The sequence below is a fragment of the Eretmochelys imbricata genome, chromosome 5 (genome assembly GCF_965152235.1).
Source record: "Eretmochelys imbricata isolate rEreImb1 chromosome 5, rEreImb1.hap1, whole genome shotgun sequence".
NCBI classification, from domain to species: domain Eukaryota; kingdom Metazoa; phylum Chordata; order Testudines; family Cheloniidae; genus Eretmochelys; species Eretmochelys imbricata.
Genome location: NC_135576.1, coordinates 24,601,847 through 24,619,992, shown reverse-complemented (window position 1 = coordinate 24,619,992; position 18,146 = coordinate 24,601,847). Strand labels below are relative to the sequence as shown.

The window sequence follows — 18,146 nt, the reverse complement described above, 5'->3', positions numbered from 1 at the left end:
AAAGAGCAGTAAATTAGGTAGACCTTGCACTTCACATGGAATCCATCCTGGAGACTGCTATGGGTTTGGGGGTGGGAGAAACAAGTTCCAAACCCAAGGACCTCAATGAGGATATTATGCTATCCTTCCCCAATTTAGACAGGGGGCGCAGACAAGGAAGAAGGGCCCTAAAGCTGAGGGACACCAAGAATGCAAGATTCTGGTGCAGATGATTAGGTGGAACAAGTGGTCGAACTAAAAGAGCCACATTTAGGAGTGGTGCAAGAGAGCTAGTGAACATATGTTAGTGATCTAAAAATCAGTTTCGTTTTACTTTACCTGGAGAAGCCTCTTGATGCAATCAAGGTGGCTGTTCTTTGCTGCAAGATGTAAAGCAGTGTGCCCTAAATTAATAAAAACAAAGCAAATTAAATATTCATAATTATGAATTGCACAAAGGTGAAATTATGTACGGTTCTCACCCCAACAGAATCAAAGAGGGGGCTGGGGAAAGAAGACAACTCCACACCAGACTAAAGACAGTTAAGTCTTATTCCAAAAGTGGAGACTACTGGTTCAGTTCAGGTGCCACAAAATAATCCCAGTTTATGATCCTACACGTATAAGGCCATGCAAACTTTATGTAAGATTTGCATGAGGATGGGTGATGAGGGTGGATCACTTGATGATTATCTATTCATTCCCTTTGGGGCACCTGGCATTGGCCACTGTCAGAAGACAGGAAGATACTGGGCTAAATGGACCTTTGGTCTGACCAGTATGGCCGTTCTTTGTAAGAATCCACCTGGACGGAAGTCAATCTATCGCCCAAAGGGTGCATTTGGTCCGACCACCCTAGTTCATGTTTTCTTACCAAAGGGAAAGAAGCTGCGTGTGTAACTTTTGTTTCTTTAAAAATCAATATTGTGCTCACCATTGCCTAGATACCACAACAGAGATGGGCATATTAAAATATCCTACCTAGATCACAATATTTGGGTGCATTTACAGAAAACAAGTAATTCCCTCTTTTATAGGCATGCAGCCTCTCTTCGAGCTCTCCAGAATTGCTGCACAGATATGTTCAGCAAGTGCTTTTGAGACAGCTGTCATCTTGGGACTGAGCCAGGGACACCCAGAGCTAAAAGCAGGAGCTGCTACACCTTGAGCGAAAAAACCAGGCCCCTCTAGCTGGGGCTGTAACAGACTTGTATCCTCTGCAGATGAGGCAGAGGGGATGACCTGTAACACACTCACCAGGGACATACACTCAGCAGTCTCCTTTTGTGCCTGTTTTATCAATTTGTCAGTTATCAATACTATCTAACAATGCAATACTGTTTATAGGAGCAAAGACTGCAATACCTCATCAGCTTTTATGCATATAACCTTGGAAGAAACGTGGAAGTCAGAAAGAAAAAAGTTAGCATATACCAACTGTGAAGAGGAGAAAGAAGCGGCCAAGAGACAGTGGTCTAATACGGATGCTCAAGAGCCATTGTTTATGTGGTCAGTGGTACTACATGGAGGATGAGAGAGGACTACCAAAGCAAAGTTTCTTCAAATTGAAACAAGCATCAGTTTGAAGCTCAGAAGAGAATAGCTGCTCACCATTCAAAATGAAGAATGGATAAATCAATCCTAAAACAGGATCATAAAGTGACAAAGTTTGGGTCAAATTTTATATATGATGCATCTACAGTTTCAAAGTTAACCACTCTCCCAATTTTGCATGTGTAATTTGAATTCTTCCTCCAAAATCACAGAGCACCTCTCACATGTGATAAGTATTCTGTTGTGTGCAAAAAAGCTAACCCATCAAGTAGGTATTTTAGTCAGAAACTGATCTAGTCCACCCAATGTTTAAAGCCTATTATTGTGAGAGATGGAGTATTGATGGGTCATTCAGGCAAACTGGACTGGCTAGTTAACAGAGTATTCATTCTGTACTTACCCCAACTGAAACACCATAGTCTATTAAAAACTCAGCCAGTTATCCCCCATTTTCTCTTTAAAGTATTAATGATAAAAGGCACAGGGATTTTCTTGAGAACTGAAACACTTCAGGCTAAATAGCTCTGAGCTCTGCTTTGGGCAATCAGCTCCTCAATCCTCAGGAAATGCCCTGCTGCAATTCCAGTACAGTTAATGGGGTTAATAGTCTGGATACACATAAAGTTAAGCCTAAAAATCTTTACCTAAACTAGGCAGAGTCTTGTTAATTTCATATCCTCAGAACAGGTTTTATGTTGGAGAACCATCAATTATTTTGCAGTCTTGAGTCCACTAGCATGCTTAATTTTATAAACCCGAGGTTGAAATTTTCAAGACTGGAAGTACGAGTTAAGGCACCAACAGTGTGTATGTTTATGTATGCAGGCATAATACTGCAATTGCTTTAATCAAATTGCTAAAAGATGCATGCAAATGAGCAGTAAAGCACCTAACAAATACAAGCTGTCCAAGCAGTCACCCAGTTTTCACAATCAATGTAGCTGCATAATTTCACGTGACATGTTGTTTACAGACTTCTCATTTTGAAAACACGACTTTGGTCTTGTCTATGCTACAGGGCCTTTTTCAGCATAGCTTAAGCAGCTATGTCGACAGAAGGAGTTCTGCTGGTGTAGCTACGCCAATTCTTTGAATGACTTTAGCTATGCCAGCTGAAGCACTATCAGCAGAGCCGTGCCTGCACTGGGGTTTTTGCTAGCATGGCTAGGTTAGCTGGGGCGGTGATTACTTCCACACTCCTTTCCGACACAGCTGGCAAAACTCTGTAGTGTAGACTAAGCCTACATCTTGTCCTACATAAAACATGTAGCAGAGGCTCATAGTAATGTACCTGTACCATCCTGTGCCGTGACATCCACACCATGCGTCATCATAATTCTGAGGCACTCAGCATGTCCCTTAGCAGCAGCCAGGTGAAAACTGAAAGACAATTTACACTCAGCTGATTTTATTAACATCTCTTTTCCATTAGCATTAGTAAACCAACTGTTCAGCTTTTCCATTTTGCATCCCTCAACTCCTCCAAATATTCCCCAAGTATATTGTTCTCAAAGTGAATAATGAATGTGTGACAGCTAAAAGCGTCTTCCTTCCATGTTCATACTTCTACTCAGGATGACTTCTTACTAACCAAGTACATTATGTACAGTTCCTATCCAACTTCTAAACTAATGGCCAAATCCTGGCCCTACTGAAGTCAGTGGCAAGACTCCAGCTCAAGTCAGTGACGCCTGGACTGGTACTCGTCCTCAAGCAGAAGCAAATAACACACTTGTACTGCTCATCTATCCTCAATAAATTACCGAAAGATCACAGATATTGCAAAGTTGCGAGACTGTGGTATAAACATACTCTAATTTGGGGTTTTGCTTTTCACCATGCATTATCTTGCTTGTTGGCAAAGTAGGAAGTTGTGGAAGTTGCCAGCCACTAGAAACCCATTCAACAGAAGTAATGGCTAAAGACTTAACTACAGAGTAGACAGCAGTAGTTGTATTCTATCCAACCATTTCACACATCATCTCTGGTGTTTCAGGATTTACAGACTGTGTCCTGTGAACAGGCAGCCATGTGGTTTTACTGAGGTATGCTATGTGACCTATAGAAAGATGGGAAGCAAAGGGGGAGGAATGGGGCTTTTGAAAACTGGAAGAGTTAATGTATAGCATGTGCAATTTGACTACAAAGATGATTCATACGAGACACAGTATTCTGAGTGATTTTACTAGAAAATGACTGCGTACCAAGTTGATAAGTAAGTTGGACAGCAATTTGCTTTCAGATAGCTGTGTACATTTCTCAGGACCACAAGCTGTGGGGTAAAACCCAAAACCAAAGGACAAAGGCGGTTCAAACTAATTCCAAACCACTACAAGTGAGAGATATGGAGGCAGCTTAAGCACGCATGCTAGCAATTGTAAAGAAACCAAAACTCCAATAGTAAGTAGCTTTGGTAGGGTCTTTTAAAAGTTTGATTGCTATCAATACTACTGACCTCATCTGATGAAAACAACAAATTTTCTAAGATCAAAAAGGCAATTTAACATCATCATCGTCTCTTCTCCCACCTCCCAAATATCAACTACTGTATTTAAGACTTTGCATTTTGGATGGTAGTTTTAATATTTAAAGGAAGCCAACATCAAAGATTTGCTTCCAAGTGGGCATCAGCCCACTAAAGAAGATCTGGACAGAGAACCATGGGATCCTGGTCGACAACTAGGACTCTTAAGTGTCACAGGAAATATGAGAAGTGACAACAATTCTGCAGATGTTTCTGGCAGAGGACATCAGAACAGCAACACTACACTCTGCTAACCTGCATGTACCATAGCTATGCAGACTAAGGGCATACAAATATTGTATTAAAGGTTCTACTGAGAAGTTAATGAAGGTTAACAATTGGTGGATGATAATGATATAGATTGGAAGTGGTTTATACTACGGTTTTGTCTGTGGTTAAATTCATTGTTCATTTACTTCTTTCCTTAAAACATGGCTCTGACCTATGTTAGTGGTCTTGTCTTTACTCTACAGCTTGAGTGCTCTGATTGCTACTAATAAACGCAATCACTTCACTGTCTTCTCTTCATTGATCTCTCATCATAAGCATATTTTGCAAGTTCTTTGGGGCAGGACCGTTTTCTTTCATGTGTGTACTGCACCTAGCTCAATGGGTCCCCATCCAATCCCAGCTTAGGGTCTATGGGCACCAGCATAAAATATACTATATACTCTTGATGGGGAATAGTACCAACAAAACCAGACAAAAATAAATCCTAATGGGCACTAATTTGCAGCCTTTAAAAAAAACAAAAAGAATCTCAATAGAGATGAAAGGACCAAAAAAAACCAAGATCCGGGAAGGAGCTGATCACTTTAGCAGAACACTTAAGCATGGGCTCAGCAGCTTGCAGGACTGAATCCTAGATCATGTGGAACTACCATCTCACCCCCACCAGACCAGCACTGCTAATCACTGTGGCAGAGGCTTGGAGTGCACTGCTCTGGCTTTAAACTGTTCTTGGGATACACAGAAATATCCTGTACATTCATCATGGCACCCACCACTGCCATAAATAACAAACTAAACATTTACAGCCTTTCTGAAAATATGCTAAAGAACATCAGAAGAATGTCTGGCTAGAGGGTGGTATGTATTTATATATTAAAATAAAAAACAAGACTCATGTACTAAGTGACCAATAAACAGAATCTTATAAACAAGATTTTTCCAGAATAAAATATTTCTCAGTGTTCTGGGAAAAATGATTGGGAGAGGGAAGTGACTAGACTGATAAAAATCTAACACCTCTAATTTAGCTAATACAACAACATTTCACCAATATTGAATCAGAATCAAAACACATTCATGTAGATCTCCAATTAGATCATAGCTACCCAAGATTAGAAAATGTGTGAAGAACACATTCGGCTTGTTTACATTTGGACACTATTTGTCAGAATCATAAACGCTTGCATAGTAACAACTTGGCTAAATCATTGACATTATGATTCACAGCCAGATTCTGTTTGCATAAAGGGTTGTGCCAATGTAACAAAAATACCCAAATGCATTGTCATAAATATAACGGGAAGGGTAAATACCTTTAAAATCCCTCCTGGCCAGAGGAAAAACCCTTTCACCTGTAAAGGGTTAAGAAGCTAGGATAACCTCGCTGGTACCTGACCAAAATGACCAATGTGGAGATAAGATACTTTCAAAGCTGGAAGTGGGAGAAACAAAGGTTCTCTCTGTCTGTGTGATGCTTTTGCCGGGAACAGAAAAGGAATGGAGTCTTAGAACTTAGTAAGCAATCTAGCTAGATATGCGTTAGATCTGTTTTATTTAAATGGCTGATAAAATAAGTTGTGCTGAATGGAACGTATATTCCTGTTTTTGTGTCTTTTTGTAACTTAAGGTTTTGCCTAGAGGGATTCTCTATGTTTTGAATCTGACTACCCTGTAAGGTATTAATCATCCTGATTTTACAGAGGTGATTCTTTTACTTTTTCTTCAGTTAAAATTCTTCTTTTAAGCACCTGATTGCTTTTTCATTGTTCTTAAGATCCAAGGGTTTGGGTCTGTGTTTACCTATGCAAACTGGTGAGGATTTTTATCAAACCTTCCTCAGGAAAGCGGGTGTAGGGTTTGGGAGGATTTTTATTTTGGGGGGGGGAAAGGTGGGGGAGAAGAAGACGTTTCCAAGCGGGCTCTTTCTCTGCTATATTTGTTAGACACTTGGTGGTGGCAGCAATAAAGTCCAAGGGCAAAAAGGTAAAATTGTTTGTACCTTGGGGAAGTTTTAACCTAAGCTCGTAAAAATAAGCTTAGGGGGGTTTTCATGCAGGTCCCCACATCTGTACCCTAGAGTTCAGAGTGGGGAAGGAACCTTGACATGCATAATAAAAAGTTTTGTTGTATTTAGATAAAAACAGACTGCAGAGAAAGAATCAATAAGTGGGGGGGGGGGGGAAGCAATCCCTTTCAGGCTGCAGAATGCATCCAGATGTCTAAAAGCAACACTTCACTGGGGCAAATGACTTACACAGCACACTGCCACATGCCATCACTTACATGAATGTCAGGATCTTGCATGCTGTAAATGAATCAAGTAGTCTTCTCATTTTGTAAGTTTAAGCGAAGATGTATCAAACTTATAGAAAAGTCATTCCAAAAAAAACTGAGAAGGGAAGAGGGAAGAACGTACACAAATAATCTGCATGTGTAAGAAAAAACTCAGAACAGATATGAAGTGAATATCATCAAAGCTGAGAGAATAATGCATAATGAATAATTTGACAAGTTTTACCTGTTTGCTAGTTTTGTGTCAGTAGCTTATGTTTCTTTATAATTATACTTATTTGAAAATATTTGCTGAATGCCTATAAGTAATTCTTAGTTTGTAGTTCGCTCAGATAGTTAATATTTTGGAATTTGAGCCATCATGCAGGTTTCTGGTGTGAATCTTCACACTTACACGTTTTAAGTTTGCATTGTGAATATTCTAATAGTTGAGTAAATTTTACTCTTTCCAAAAGCATTCCTGCTTGCAAAGTTATTTGCTGAAATATTGATGGGAATTGATCAAGGAGTCAAATACAAGCAAAGCAAATTCAATTATTCTAACAAGTATTTGTGGGAAAATACTTTGGGTATTGACTCTGATCATAGCACTCCTCCATATGGGAACTCTGGTATCTTTATCTACACTGAAGTTTTCAGATACTTTAAATCTGAAATGCCAAAAGAAATTCCCATAGGATAATTTTTTTATATTGTTACATTCTGTGGCATTATATGGTAAACACATACAGGTTTTCAGCAAAGAACAACATTTAAACTACAAATAAAAAAAGGACCCAAGAGTCAGAAGGAAAGGAAGCTGCTGAATTTGCTACAATTTTTCATTCTTCACTGAAGAGTTCAGTGTGGCTTTGCATACCTACTGATCCCTTTAAGAACCTCAAGGAAGAGGGCAGATTCTCCAGATGTGTCTAGATCTTTAACTGCTTTTTCAATTCCAGGTGGAGATTTTACAATATTATTTATGTAGTGTGTTACAGATTGTATCTAAAAAGCTAGGGGCCTATATTTTGAGGAGTGACTATAGTGATTTTGCTTTAGCACATTGATTGGGCCAGATTTTCACAAAACGCGGAGAACTCGTCCTCTGGAAGTCTTTCAAGGTATCTCAGCTTGGGCACCCAATAATCAGGGCTACCAAAAGCCTAGTCACTTTTGAGCATTTAGGCCATGACCTCTGGCAAGTCCACTTACAGTCAACATCTGACAACTGACGTATGGCATAGCTTGGGTCCAAAAAGATGCACAGGCATTATTGGGAAGGTCACAGGAAGACCATGCAAAAAAATAAAATGGAATTTAAAAAGAAGAGTGGACATATGTGGTGGAAGCCTACTGTAAGCCTATGAGGCTGTGTGAAAGACTACATGAAGCAGACCACGCAAGGAAAAAATAAAATACAGAAAAGCATACAGAGGCACAGGATGTAATCAAAGCAAAAATGTAAGGGGGAGGGGAACACCTAGTCAGTACCGTAAGAGGAGAGGATGAGGAGCTTCAACTTAATGTTGAAGGAGATAGTGACCAGTGAGTTCAATCTTATTCGACTGAGGATGGATAAAACAACGAGGAGACTAACAAATTTATTTGGAGCCTATGCCCAAATAAATTTGTTAGTCTCTAAGGTGCCACAAGGAGTCCTCGTTGTTTTGGCTGATACAGACTAACACAGCTATCACTCTGAAACCTGAGGATGCACAGAGACTCCTGATTCCACCACCTCCCTAGGTAATGCATTCCAGTGCTTCACCACCCTCCTAGTGAAATAGTGTTTCCTAATATCCAAACCTAGACCTCCCCCACTGCAACTTGAGACCATTGCTCCTTGTTCTGTCACCTGTCACCACTGAGAACAGCCGAGCTCCATCCCCTTTGGAACCCCCCTTCAGGTAGTTGAAGGCTGCTATCAAATCCCCCCATATTCTTCTCTTCTGCAGACTAAACAAGCCCACTTCCCTCAGTCTCTCCTTGTAAGTCATGTGTCCCAGCCCCCAGATCATTTTTGTTGCCCTCCGCTGGACTCTCTCCAATTTGCTCACATCCTTTCTGTAGCGGGGGCCCAAAACTGGATGCAATACTCCAGTGGCCTCACCAGTGCTGAATAAAGGGTAATAGTTACTTCCCTCAATCTTCTGGCAACGCTCTTACTAGTGCAGCCCAATATGCCGTTAGCCTTCTTGGCAACAAGGGCACACTGCTGACTCATACCCAACTTCTCATCCACTGTAATCTTAGTGCTGTCAAGCAAGAATGAAGGTTCCCAAGTATAGAAATAAGCAGAGGAGCTGTAGAGATTTTATTTGCTACAGAATAATTCTTTACAGGCTGCTTACAATTTCCTAAATCATTCAAGACAAAAGCTGCATATTTCCAGTTGCTGGAGTTTTCATCATCTGGGAGCCTTGAAGTGGTGCATTTTATTTGTATCTTTCATGAATAAACTTCCTTTTAAAAGAAAGCAAACAAAACTTGATTCCTGCTTCCTGACTGCAAAATGAATTTAAACAAAGAAAAACAAACTTGTGAGGCTTGATGTGAAGAAGTGGCCATATTTTTGAAAGTTAGATTCTCACTGCATAATATATTCAAATCCTGCTGTCACATACACACATTCCTTCAATTTCTCTCTATATGTAAGGGATGCCTTTTGCCACCAGGATTCATTATGGTTGGATTGCTGGATCATATTAAAGAAGTTCTGTATTAAAATCACAAATGAGTTTGATTCCCCATAGTTTAAATTCCAGGGTATTACTAATTAAGAGGTCTCTTGGTTTTTGGTACTGTTTCCCTCCCTCTCTGCGTGAACCTTGCAAACTGCTAATTGTGTTAGTATATTCTAAGACAGAGTCTGTTCTCAAAGCAATTCTTTGTAACAACTACTCACACATAGAGAGACTCAAGGCAATACTCTGTAACAACAGAAACAGCACCCAGAGACTCCCTGCCCTTTTGTTGTATTCATGTCGCTTTGTTAACAATTGTGATTAAAATAGAGATAGAGGATGTTTGTGGATGGATGCTTGGTGTGGATTTATTACTGAATGATCAGGGAGGTGCCAGCCTAAGAATCCAGTGTCCACTGGTTGAAGAAAGCGTCAAGTGGAAATAACCAGAGGACCCCGGAGGGCAGAATGGAATCTACCCAACAGCCTCAAGAATGGGAGAACCAAAGAACAAGATAACATCTGGCAGCACGGAGCCGTCAGGAATGTGCCATCTGCTGATTGATTCAGCAACAGCAGGATGAAGCAATTCCCATAGACTGGCATAGGAATAAATTCCTATAAAAATGGAGCAACCAACTTCCAGGAGCGTCAGATGAGCATCTGACAAGGCCCTGCTCCCTCCTCATGTCCAGGCCACCTGGCCAGTGGCTTGGCATGAGCAACTCTAAGGCTGGTAACTATGATAACCTTGCAGAACCTCTGCATATGTGTGTGTGTGTGTGTGTGTGTGTGTGTGTGTGTGTGTGTGTGTGTGTGTGTGAGAATGTGTGAATACATATGAAATTGAATGGAATGTTATAGCTATAACTAACTGCTTACTCTGATTCTTTCTGTATTCACAATAAATGTGGCATTTTTCTTTTTCCCCTTTAATGAGATCCTGCTGGTTTTTATTTTATTGGTATAACAGAAAATTTGAACACCTTTGATATTCACTAAGGCAGGGCTCCTTTTTGCTGTGGACGACCATTTCCAGGGTTACTATGAGTGGAAAGAAGTTTATTAACTCTGCTCCTAGCCTTCCCACCTCAGCACAGGAACAGTGACCTCCCAAGGGGAAGATGAAGGCAGATGCTCCCTATTGAACATAGGAACAGAGCAACTCACCATTTGGAATCCATCCTGCAGGGGAGGACAAACACCTAATGATTTGTGCTTCTACCATTCTGAATATATACTGATCCATTAGCAACTCACACAGTACCCAAGTCAAAATGACTTCTTTAAGAGGAGTGCAAAGCATGCTATTATGAAAGCCCAGACAGCAATGCACAGCAAAATTCATGCAGACTCTGGAAAAAGCAGAGAATAACTGAACTACCATAACATTAGATGAAAATTCAGCTCAGTACTGTATAATTAACGACACACACTCAAACAATAACTAAAATGTGTGGAAGGAAGAAAAATGTTTGTGTTTTGTTGCCCAATTCACAACAAAATGGCTACCTACATTTGGCATCCCTGAGCAAGTTTTAGATAGCAGGTAGCAACAGGCAGTAATGGAAATTCCATTTTCTAAAACATCAAAAGTTGACTGATTTTTATACTTTTGATTATAGAATCAGAATAGTTTGATCAAACAGGTCTCTTTCTAAAAAAGTCCATCCCCATGTTGGTAGAGAGAAAAGTAAGAGATCAAAGATATTAGATCTTGAAGATATTAAAGTTGATTCTAGAGTTGATCTCTGTAGAGGTCAAGAACAAGTGATAACAGAAGTTCTTATTTAAGTGCCAGAAAGCAAAACACTTATTAATGTTTGTATAGTACATGTAAGAGCACCATCATTCTATTATGTAGCCCTTAAACAGCGCTTTTCAACAGAGGATCTGTAAGAACTTTACCAAAAGGTATGAGAGTGGAATTAATCCAAGTTTACAGGTTGGGAGACAAGCACTTGACCAAGCAATTCAATGGCAGTGCTGGTAAAGGAACACAGGTCTATAGAATCTCAGTCCCCTGCTTAACCACTTACAATGCCACCTCCTAGTACTAAGTGGATCTTGCTTTGAAAACTCGTTTAAAACAAGTTTGTGGTTCACACACGCAAAAAAGTGACATTTGAACAGAACAGAACACAATGGAACTGGTATAATAAATATTCGGTCTTAATCTGAGACACAGTAACCTTCAAAACACAAACTGAATCAGAAAAATGCAGACTTGTGTGTGGGACGAGGAGGTGATAAGACAATACTTGCTGGAACCAGCCCCTTTATCAGCTGTACTGTAAATTTATCCTCAAAGCTAAAAATGGTAATTTTCTAGATCACCACCACCAACCTCCTCAGAATGAGTTCCAGCTATTTGGTAAGAGCTCAGCTCTGCAGCTGCTCCACTTACAGAGTAGTTAAGATTTGACAAGGAACTCTACTAAAGTATGTATCTATAGGGTATTGGTACAAAGGGTGCTCAGAGTGCAGTGCTCCCAAGAGAACTGCAAAGCAGATATATATTGGCAGAATTAGTATTCTCTGCAGAGGAGAATTCTCCCATAGCTTGAAAGTGGCATCGGATGACACTTTGCAAAACTCAAAGTGCTTGAGAACATTCTGGAATTGTGGATGATAAATGACTAGTGAGCTAGTAAATACAGTATCATGGCATGCAAGGACCAGAGTGTGCCCACTGGGCAAACTGCACCATTGTTCTCCGTCATTTTCTTCCAAGTGCTCAGAAATAGGCGGCACAGGGGGTGGGGAGATCAGGGTCATGTGCCCCCCCCCCAGATATGCTTCTTGGCTTGGACTGAGCATGCTCAGTAACACTACTGAAGCCAGCTGCCCTCACTCTGCCGCCCCCACCCCCACTATTGGCAGACACAGGTTGTTTCTGCTCAGAAAAATACATTACATGCAATCTTGCTTGCTGAAGTACACTGAGAACTCACTGAGTGTATGTCTACACTACGGAATAAGGTCGAATTTATAGAAGTCGGTTTTTTAGAAATCAGTTTTATATATTCAAGTGTGTGTGTCCCCACAGAAAATGCTCTAAGTGCATTAAGTGCAGTAACTCCGCGGAGTGCTTCCACAGTACCAAGGCTAGAGTCGACTTCCGGAGCGTTGCACTGTTGCACTATCCCACAGTTCCCGCAGTCTCCGCTGCCCATTGGAATTCTGGGTTGAGATCCCAATGCCTGATGGGGCAAAAGCATTGTCGTGGGTGGTTCTGGGTACATATCATCAGGCCCCCGTTCCCTCCCTCCGTGAAAGCAAGGGCAGACAATCGTTTTGCGCCTTTTTTCCTGAGTTACCTGTGCAGACGCCATACCACGGCAAGCATGGAGCCCGCTCAGGTAACCGTCACCCTATGACTCCTGGGTGCTGGCAGACGCGGTACGGCATTGCTACACAGTAGCAGCAACCCCTTGCCTTGTGGCAGCAGACGGTGCAGTACGACTGGTAGCCGTCCTCATCGTGTCCGAGGTGCTTCTGGCCACGTCGGCTGGGAGTGCCTGGGCAGACATGGGCGCAGGGACTAACTTTGGAGAGACTTGACCAGGTCATTCTCTTTAGTCCTGCAGTCAGTCCTATTGAACCATCTTATGGTGAGCAGGCAGGCGATACGGATTGCTAGCAGTCGTACTGTACCATCTTCTGCCGGGCAGGCAAGAGATGAGGATGGCTAGCAGTCATACTGTACCATCTTCTGCCGGGCAGGCAAGAGATGAGGATGGCTAGCAGTCATACTGTACCATCTTCTGCCGAGCAGCCATGAGATGTGGATGGCATGCAGTCCTTCTGCACCGTCTGCTGCCAGCCAAAGATGTAAAAGATAGATGGAGTGGATCAAAACAAGAAATAGACCAGATTTGTTTTGTACTCATTTGCCTCCTCCCCCGTCTAGGGGACTCATTCCTCTAGGTCACACTGCAGTCACTCACAGAGAAGGTGCAGTGAGGTAAATCTAGCCATGTATCAATCAGAGGCCAGGCTAACCTCCTTGTTCCAATAAGAAAAATAACTTAGGTGCACCATTTCTTATTGGAACCCTCCGTGAAGTCCTGCCTGAAACACTCCTTGATGTAAAGCCACCCCCTTTGCTGATTTTAGCTCCCTGAAGCCAACCCTGTAAGCCGTGTCGTCAGTCACCCCTCCCTCCATCAGAGCAACGGCAGACAATCGTTCCATGCTTTTTTTCTGTGCGGACGTCATACCAAGGCAAGCATGGAAGCCGCTCAGCTCATTTTGGCAATTAGGAGCACATTAAACACCACACACATTATCCAGCAGTATATGCGGCACCAGAACCTGGCAAAGCAATACCGGGCGAGGAGGCGACGTCAGCGCGGTCACGTGAGTGATCAGGACATGGACACAGATTTCTCTGAAAGCATGGGCCCTGCCAATGCATACATCATGGTGCTAATGGGGCAGGTTCATGCTGTGGAACGCCGATTCTGGGCTCGGGAAACAAGCACAGACTGGTGGGACCGCATACTGTTGCGGGTCTGGGACGATTCCCAGTGGCTGCAAAACTTTCGTATGCATAAGGGCACTTTCATGGAACTTTGTGACTTGCTTTCCCCTGCCCTGAAGCGCATGAATACCAAAATGAGAGCAGCCCTCACAGTTGAGAAGTGAGTGGCGATAGCCCTGTGGAAGCTTGCAACGCCAGACAGCTACCGGTCAGTTGGGAATCAATTTGGAGTGGGCAAATCTACTGTTGGGGCTGCTGTGATGCAAGTAGCCCACGCAAACAAAGATCTGCTGATATCAAGGGTAGCAACCCTGGGAAATGTGCAGGTCATAGTGGATGGCTTTACTGCAATGGGATTCCTTAACTGTGGTGGGGCCATAGACAGAACCCATATCCCTATCTTGGCACCGGAGCACCAAGCCGCCAAGCACATAAACCACAAGGGGTACTTTTCAATAGTGCTGCAAGCTCTGGTGGATCACAAGGGACGTTTCGCGTGGGATGGCCGGGAAAGGTACATCAACATCAACGTGGGATGGCCGGGAAAGGTACATGACGCTTGCATCTTCAGGAACTCTGGTCTGTTTCAAAAGCTGCAGGAAGGGACTTTATTCCCAGACCAGAAAGTAACTGTTGGGGATGTTGAAATGCCTATATGTATCCTTGGGGACCCAGCCTACCTCTTAATGCCATGGCTCATGAAGCCGTACACAGGCAGCCTGGACAGTAGTCAGGAACTGTTCAACTACAGGCTGAGCAAGTGCAGAATGGTGGTAGAATGTGCATTTGGACATTTAAAGGCGCGCTGGTGCAGTTTACTGACTTGCTTAGACCTCAGCGAAACCAATATTCCCACTGTTATTACTGCTTGCTGTGCGCTCCACAATATCTATGAGAGTAAGGGGGAGACGTTTATGGCGGGGTGGGAGGTTGAGGCAAATTGCCTGGCTGCTGGTTACGCGCAGCCAGACACCAGGGCGGTTAGAAGAGCACAGGAGGGCGCGGTATGCATCAGAGAAGCTTTGAAAATCAGTTTCATGACTGGCCAGGCTACGGTGTGAAAGTTCTGTTTGTTTCTCCTTGATGAAACCCCCCCGCCCCTTGGTTCACTCTACTTCCCTGTAAGCTAAGCACCCTCCCCTCCTCCCTTCCATCACCGCTTGCAGAGGCAATAAAGTCATTGTTGCTTCACATTCATGCATTCTTTATTCATTCATCACACAAATAGGGGGATGACTACCAAGGTAGCCCAGGAGGGGTGGTGGAGGAGGGAAGGAAAATGCCACACAGCACTTTAAAAGTTTACAACTTTAAAATTTATTGAATGCCAGCCTTCTTTTTTTTGGGCAATCCTCTGTGGTGGAGTGGCTGGTTGGCTGGTGGCCCCCCCCACCGTGTTCTTGGGCGTCTGGGTGTGGAGGCTATGGAACTTGGGGAGGAGGGCGGTTAGTTACACAGGGGCTGCAGTGGCAGTCTGTGCTCCAGCTGCCTTTGCTGCAGCTCAACCATACACTGGAGCATACTGGTTTGGTCCTCCAGCAGCCTCAGCATTGAATCCTGCCTCCTCTCATCATGCTGCCGCCACATTTGAGCTTCAGCCCTCTCTTCAGCCCACCACTTACTCTCTTCAGCCCGCCACCTCTCCTCCCGGTCATTTTGTGCTTTCCTGCACTCTGACATTAATTTGCCTCCATGCATTCGTCTGTGTTCTGTCAGTGCGGGAGGACAGCATGAGCTCAGAGAACATTTCATCTCGAGTGCGTTTTTTTCTCTTTCTAATCTTCACTAGCCTCTGGGAAGGAGAAGATCCTGTGATCATTGAAACACATGCAGCTGGTGGAGAAAAAAAAAGGGACAGCAGTATTTAAAAAGACATTTTATAAAACAGTGGCTACTCTCTTTCAGGATAAACCTTGCTGTTAACATTACATACACAGCACATGTGCTTTCGTTACAAGGTCACATTTTGCCTCCCCCCACCGCGTGGCTACCCCCTCAACCTTCCTCGTGGCTAACAGCGGGGAACATTTCTGTTTAGCCACAGGCAAGCAGCCCAGCAGGAACGGGCTCCTCTGAGCGTCCCCTGAAGAAAAGCACTCTATTTCAACCAGGTGACCATGAATTATATCTCACTCTCCTGAGGATAACACAGAGAGATAAAGAACAGATGTTGTTTGAATGCCAGCAAACATACACTGCAATGCTTTGTTGTACAATGATTCCCGAGTACGTGTCACTGGCCTGGAGTGGTAAAGAGTCCTACCATGAAGGACGCAATAAGGCTGCCCTCCCCAGAAACCTTTTGCAAAGGCTTTGGGAGTATATCCAGGAGAGCCGCGAATGCCAGGGCAAAGTAATCCTTTCACATGCTTGCTTTTAAACCATGTATAGTATTTTAAAAAGGTACACTCACCGGAGGTCCCTTCTCCACCTGCCGGGTCCAGGAAGCAGCCTTGGGTGGGTTCAGGGGGTACTGGCTCCAGGTCCAGGGTGAGAAACAGTTCCTGGCTGTCGGGAAAACCGGTTTCTCCGCTTGCTTGCTGTGAGCTATCATCTTCTTCGTCCCCAAAACCTGCTTCCGTGTTGCCTCCATCTCCATTGAAGGAGTCAAACAACACGGCTGGGGCAGTGGTGGCTGAACCCCCTAAAATGGCATGCAGCTCACCGTAGAAGCGGCATGTTTGGGGCTCGACCCGGAGTGGCCACTCGCCTCTCTGGTTTTCTGGTAGGCTTGCCTCAGCGCCTTAAGTTTCACGCGGCACTGCTTCGGGTCCCTGTTATGGCCTCTGTCCTTCATGCCCTGGAAGATTTTGACAAAGCTTTTGGCATTTCGAAAACTGGAACGGAGTTCTGATAGCACGGATTCCTCTCCCCAAACAGCGATCAGATCCTGTACTTCCCGTTCGGTCCATGCTGGAGCTCTTTTGCGATTCTGGGACTCATCATGGTCACCTCTGCTGATGAGCTCTGCATGGTCACCTGCAGCTTGCCATGCTGGCCAAACAGGAAATGAGATTCAAAAGTTCGTGGTTCTTTTCCTGTCTACCTAGCCAGTGCATCTGAGTTGAGAGTGCTGTCCAGAGCGGTCACAATGGAGCACTTTGGGATAGCTCCCGGAGGCCAATACCGTCGAATTCTGTCCACAGTACTTCAAATTCGAGCCAGCAAGGCCGATTTAAGCGCTAATCCACTTGTCAGGGGTGGAGTAAGGAAATCGATTTTAAGAGCCCTTTAAGTCGAAATAAAGGGCTTCATCGTGTGGACGGGTGCAGGTTTACATAGATTTAACGCTGCTAAATTCGACCTAAAGTCCTAGTGTAGACCAGGCTTAGACGTATAATCAAGGTTTATTTTGAGTAAAAACATCTCTGTCCAAAGCAGACCATTTTTTCTTTTCCTTGATGTATACATCAAATCTTTGTTGACTTTTAAAAAGCATGACTTGCCTGCCAGCAACTCGATTTACACTTTCCTGACAGATATCTTCACACAAACCAACACGACTGTTAAAATAAAGATACAGCACTACTTGGAGCCTCCGTGGTCATGATAAAGACATAGAAATGAAATGTTCCCCAGTTCTGTACCAGTCCAGACTGTGCAGTTACCTGCCAGCATATCCCGTCAGGATAAAACCCCCACCTGAAATCTTTTAGCACCCAGCACTCCTTATTCAACTCCTTCTCCAGCTTGATCACTGCATCGGGCTGAACTTTTGTATATTTCAGTGTCTAAAAAACCCCATAAACCCCACAACCTTCCCTGAACCTATTATCCCTCTTCCTTCCTTCTACCAAATTCTAGATCAGTTAAAGTCTTATATCTTCTGTTTCAATGACAGGACCCAAAATAATCTAACAAGTATTGTTTTAACTCCCATCTGAATCTTGTTTGTGTTTCAGTGTAGAAGTGTTACAGTATAACATTTTAGAGACCTGGCCATGGTTACCCCATCAACACGAGAAAGGACTAGGAAACTAGGAATGCACCGGGGGCAGTATACTCGGCATGTGAGAATAAGTGCCTGGAATCAATCCACAGCAAGTCCAATCCAGACCTCCTTCCTTGACAAGAAGTGTACTGGCCAATAATTACATTGAGTCAATGAAGACTTTTAAAAACAAAATGGTTCTGGGGAATATTTTTATGGGTTGGCATTTATTTCGTAAATAAATAGACTCATGGACTTTAAGGTCAGAAGGGGTCATCATGATCATTTAGTCTGACCTCCTTCACACTGTGGCCACAGAACCTCACCCACGCATTCGGGTAATAGACCCCTAGCCTCTGGCTGAGTTACTGTAGTCCTCAAATCATGATTTAAAGTAGGGCTGTCAAGTGATTACAAAAATAAATTGTGATTACAAAAATTAATCGCTTGATTAATCGCACTGTTAAACAATACCATTTATTT

The 18,146-nt window shown here is 43.2% G+C and overlaps 1 protein-coding gene across 2 annotated transcripts in view; it reads right to left on the bottom strand.

The window, feature by feature from the left end:
- RAI14 (retinoic acid induced 14) overlaps positions 1-18,146 on the bottom strand; it is a 130,968-nt gene that overhangs the window by 23,566 nt on the left and 89,256 nt on the right. For both annotated transcript variants that reach the window (XM_077816732.1, XM_077816733.1), the window contains 2 exons: positions 2,825-2,913; positions 319-383 (listed from right to left, as the gene is read on the bottom strand). In XM_077816732.1, coding sequence (XP_077672858.1) covers positions 319-383; positions 2,825-2,913 — 154 coding nt within the window. The remainder of the gene's footprint in view (positions 1-318; positions 384-2,824; positions 2,914-18,146) is intronic.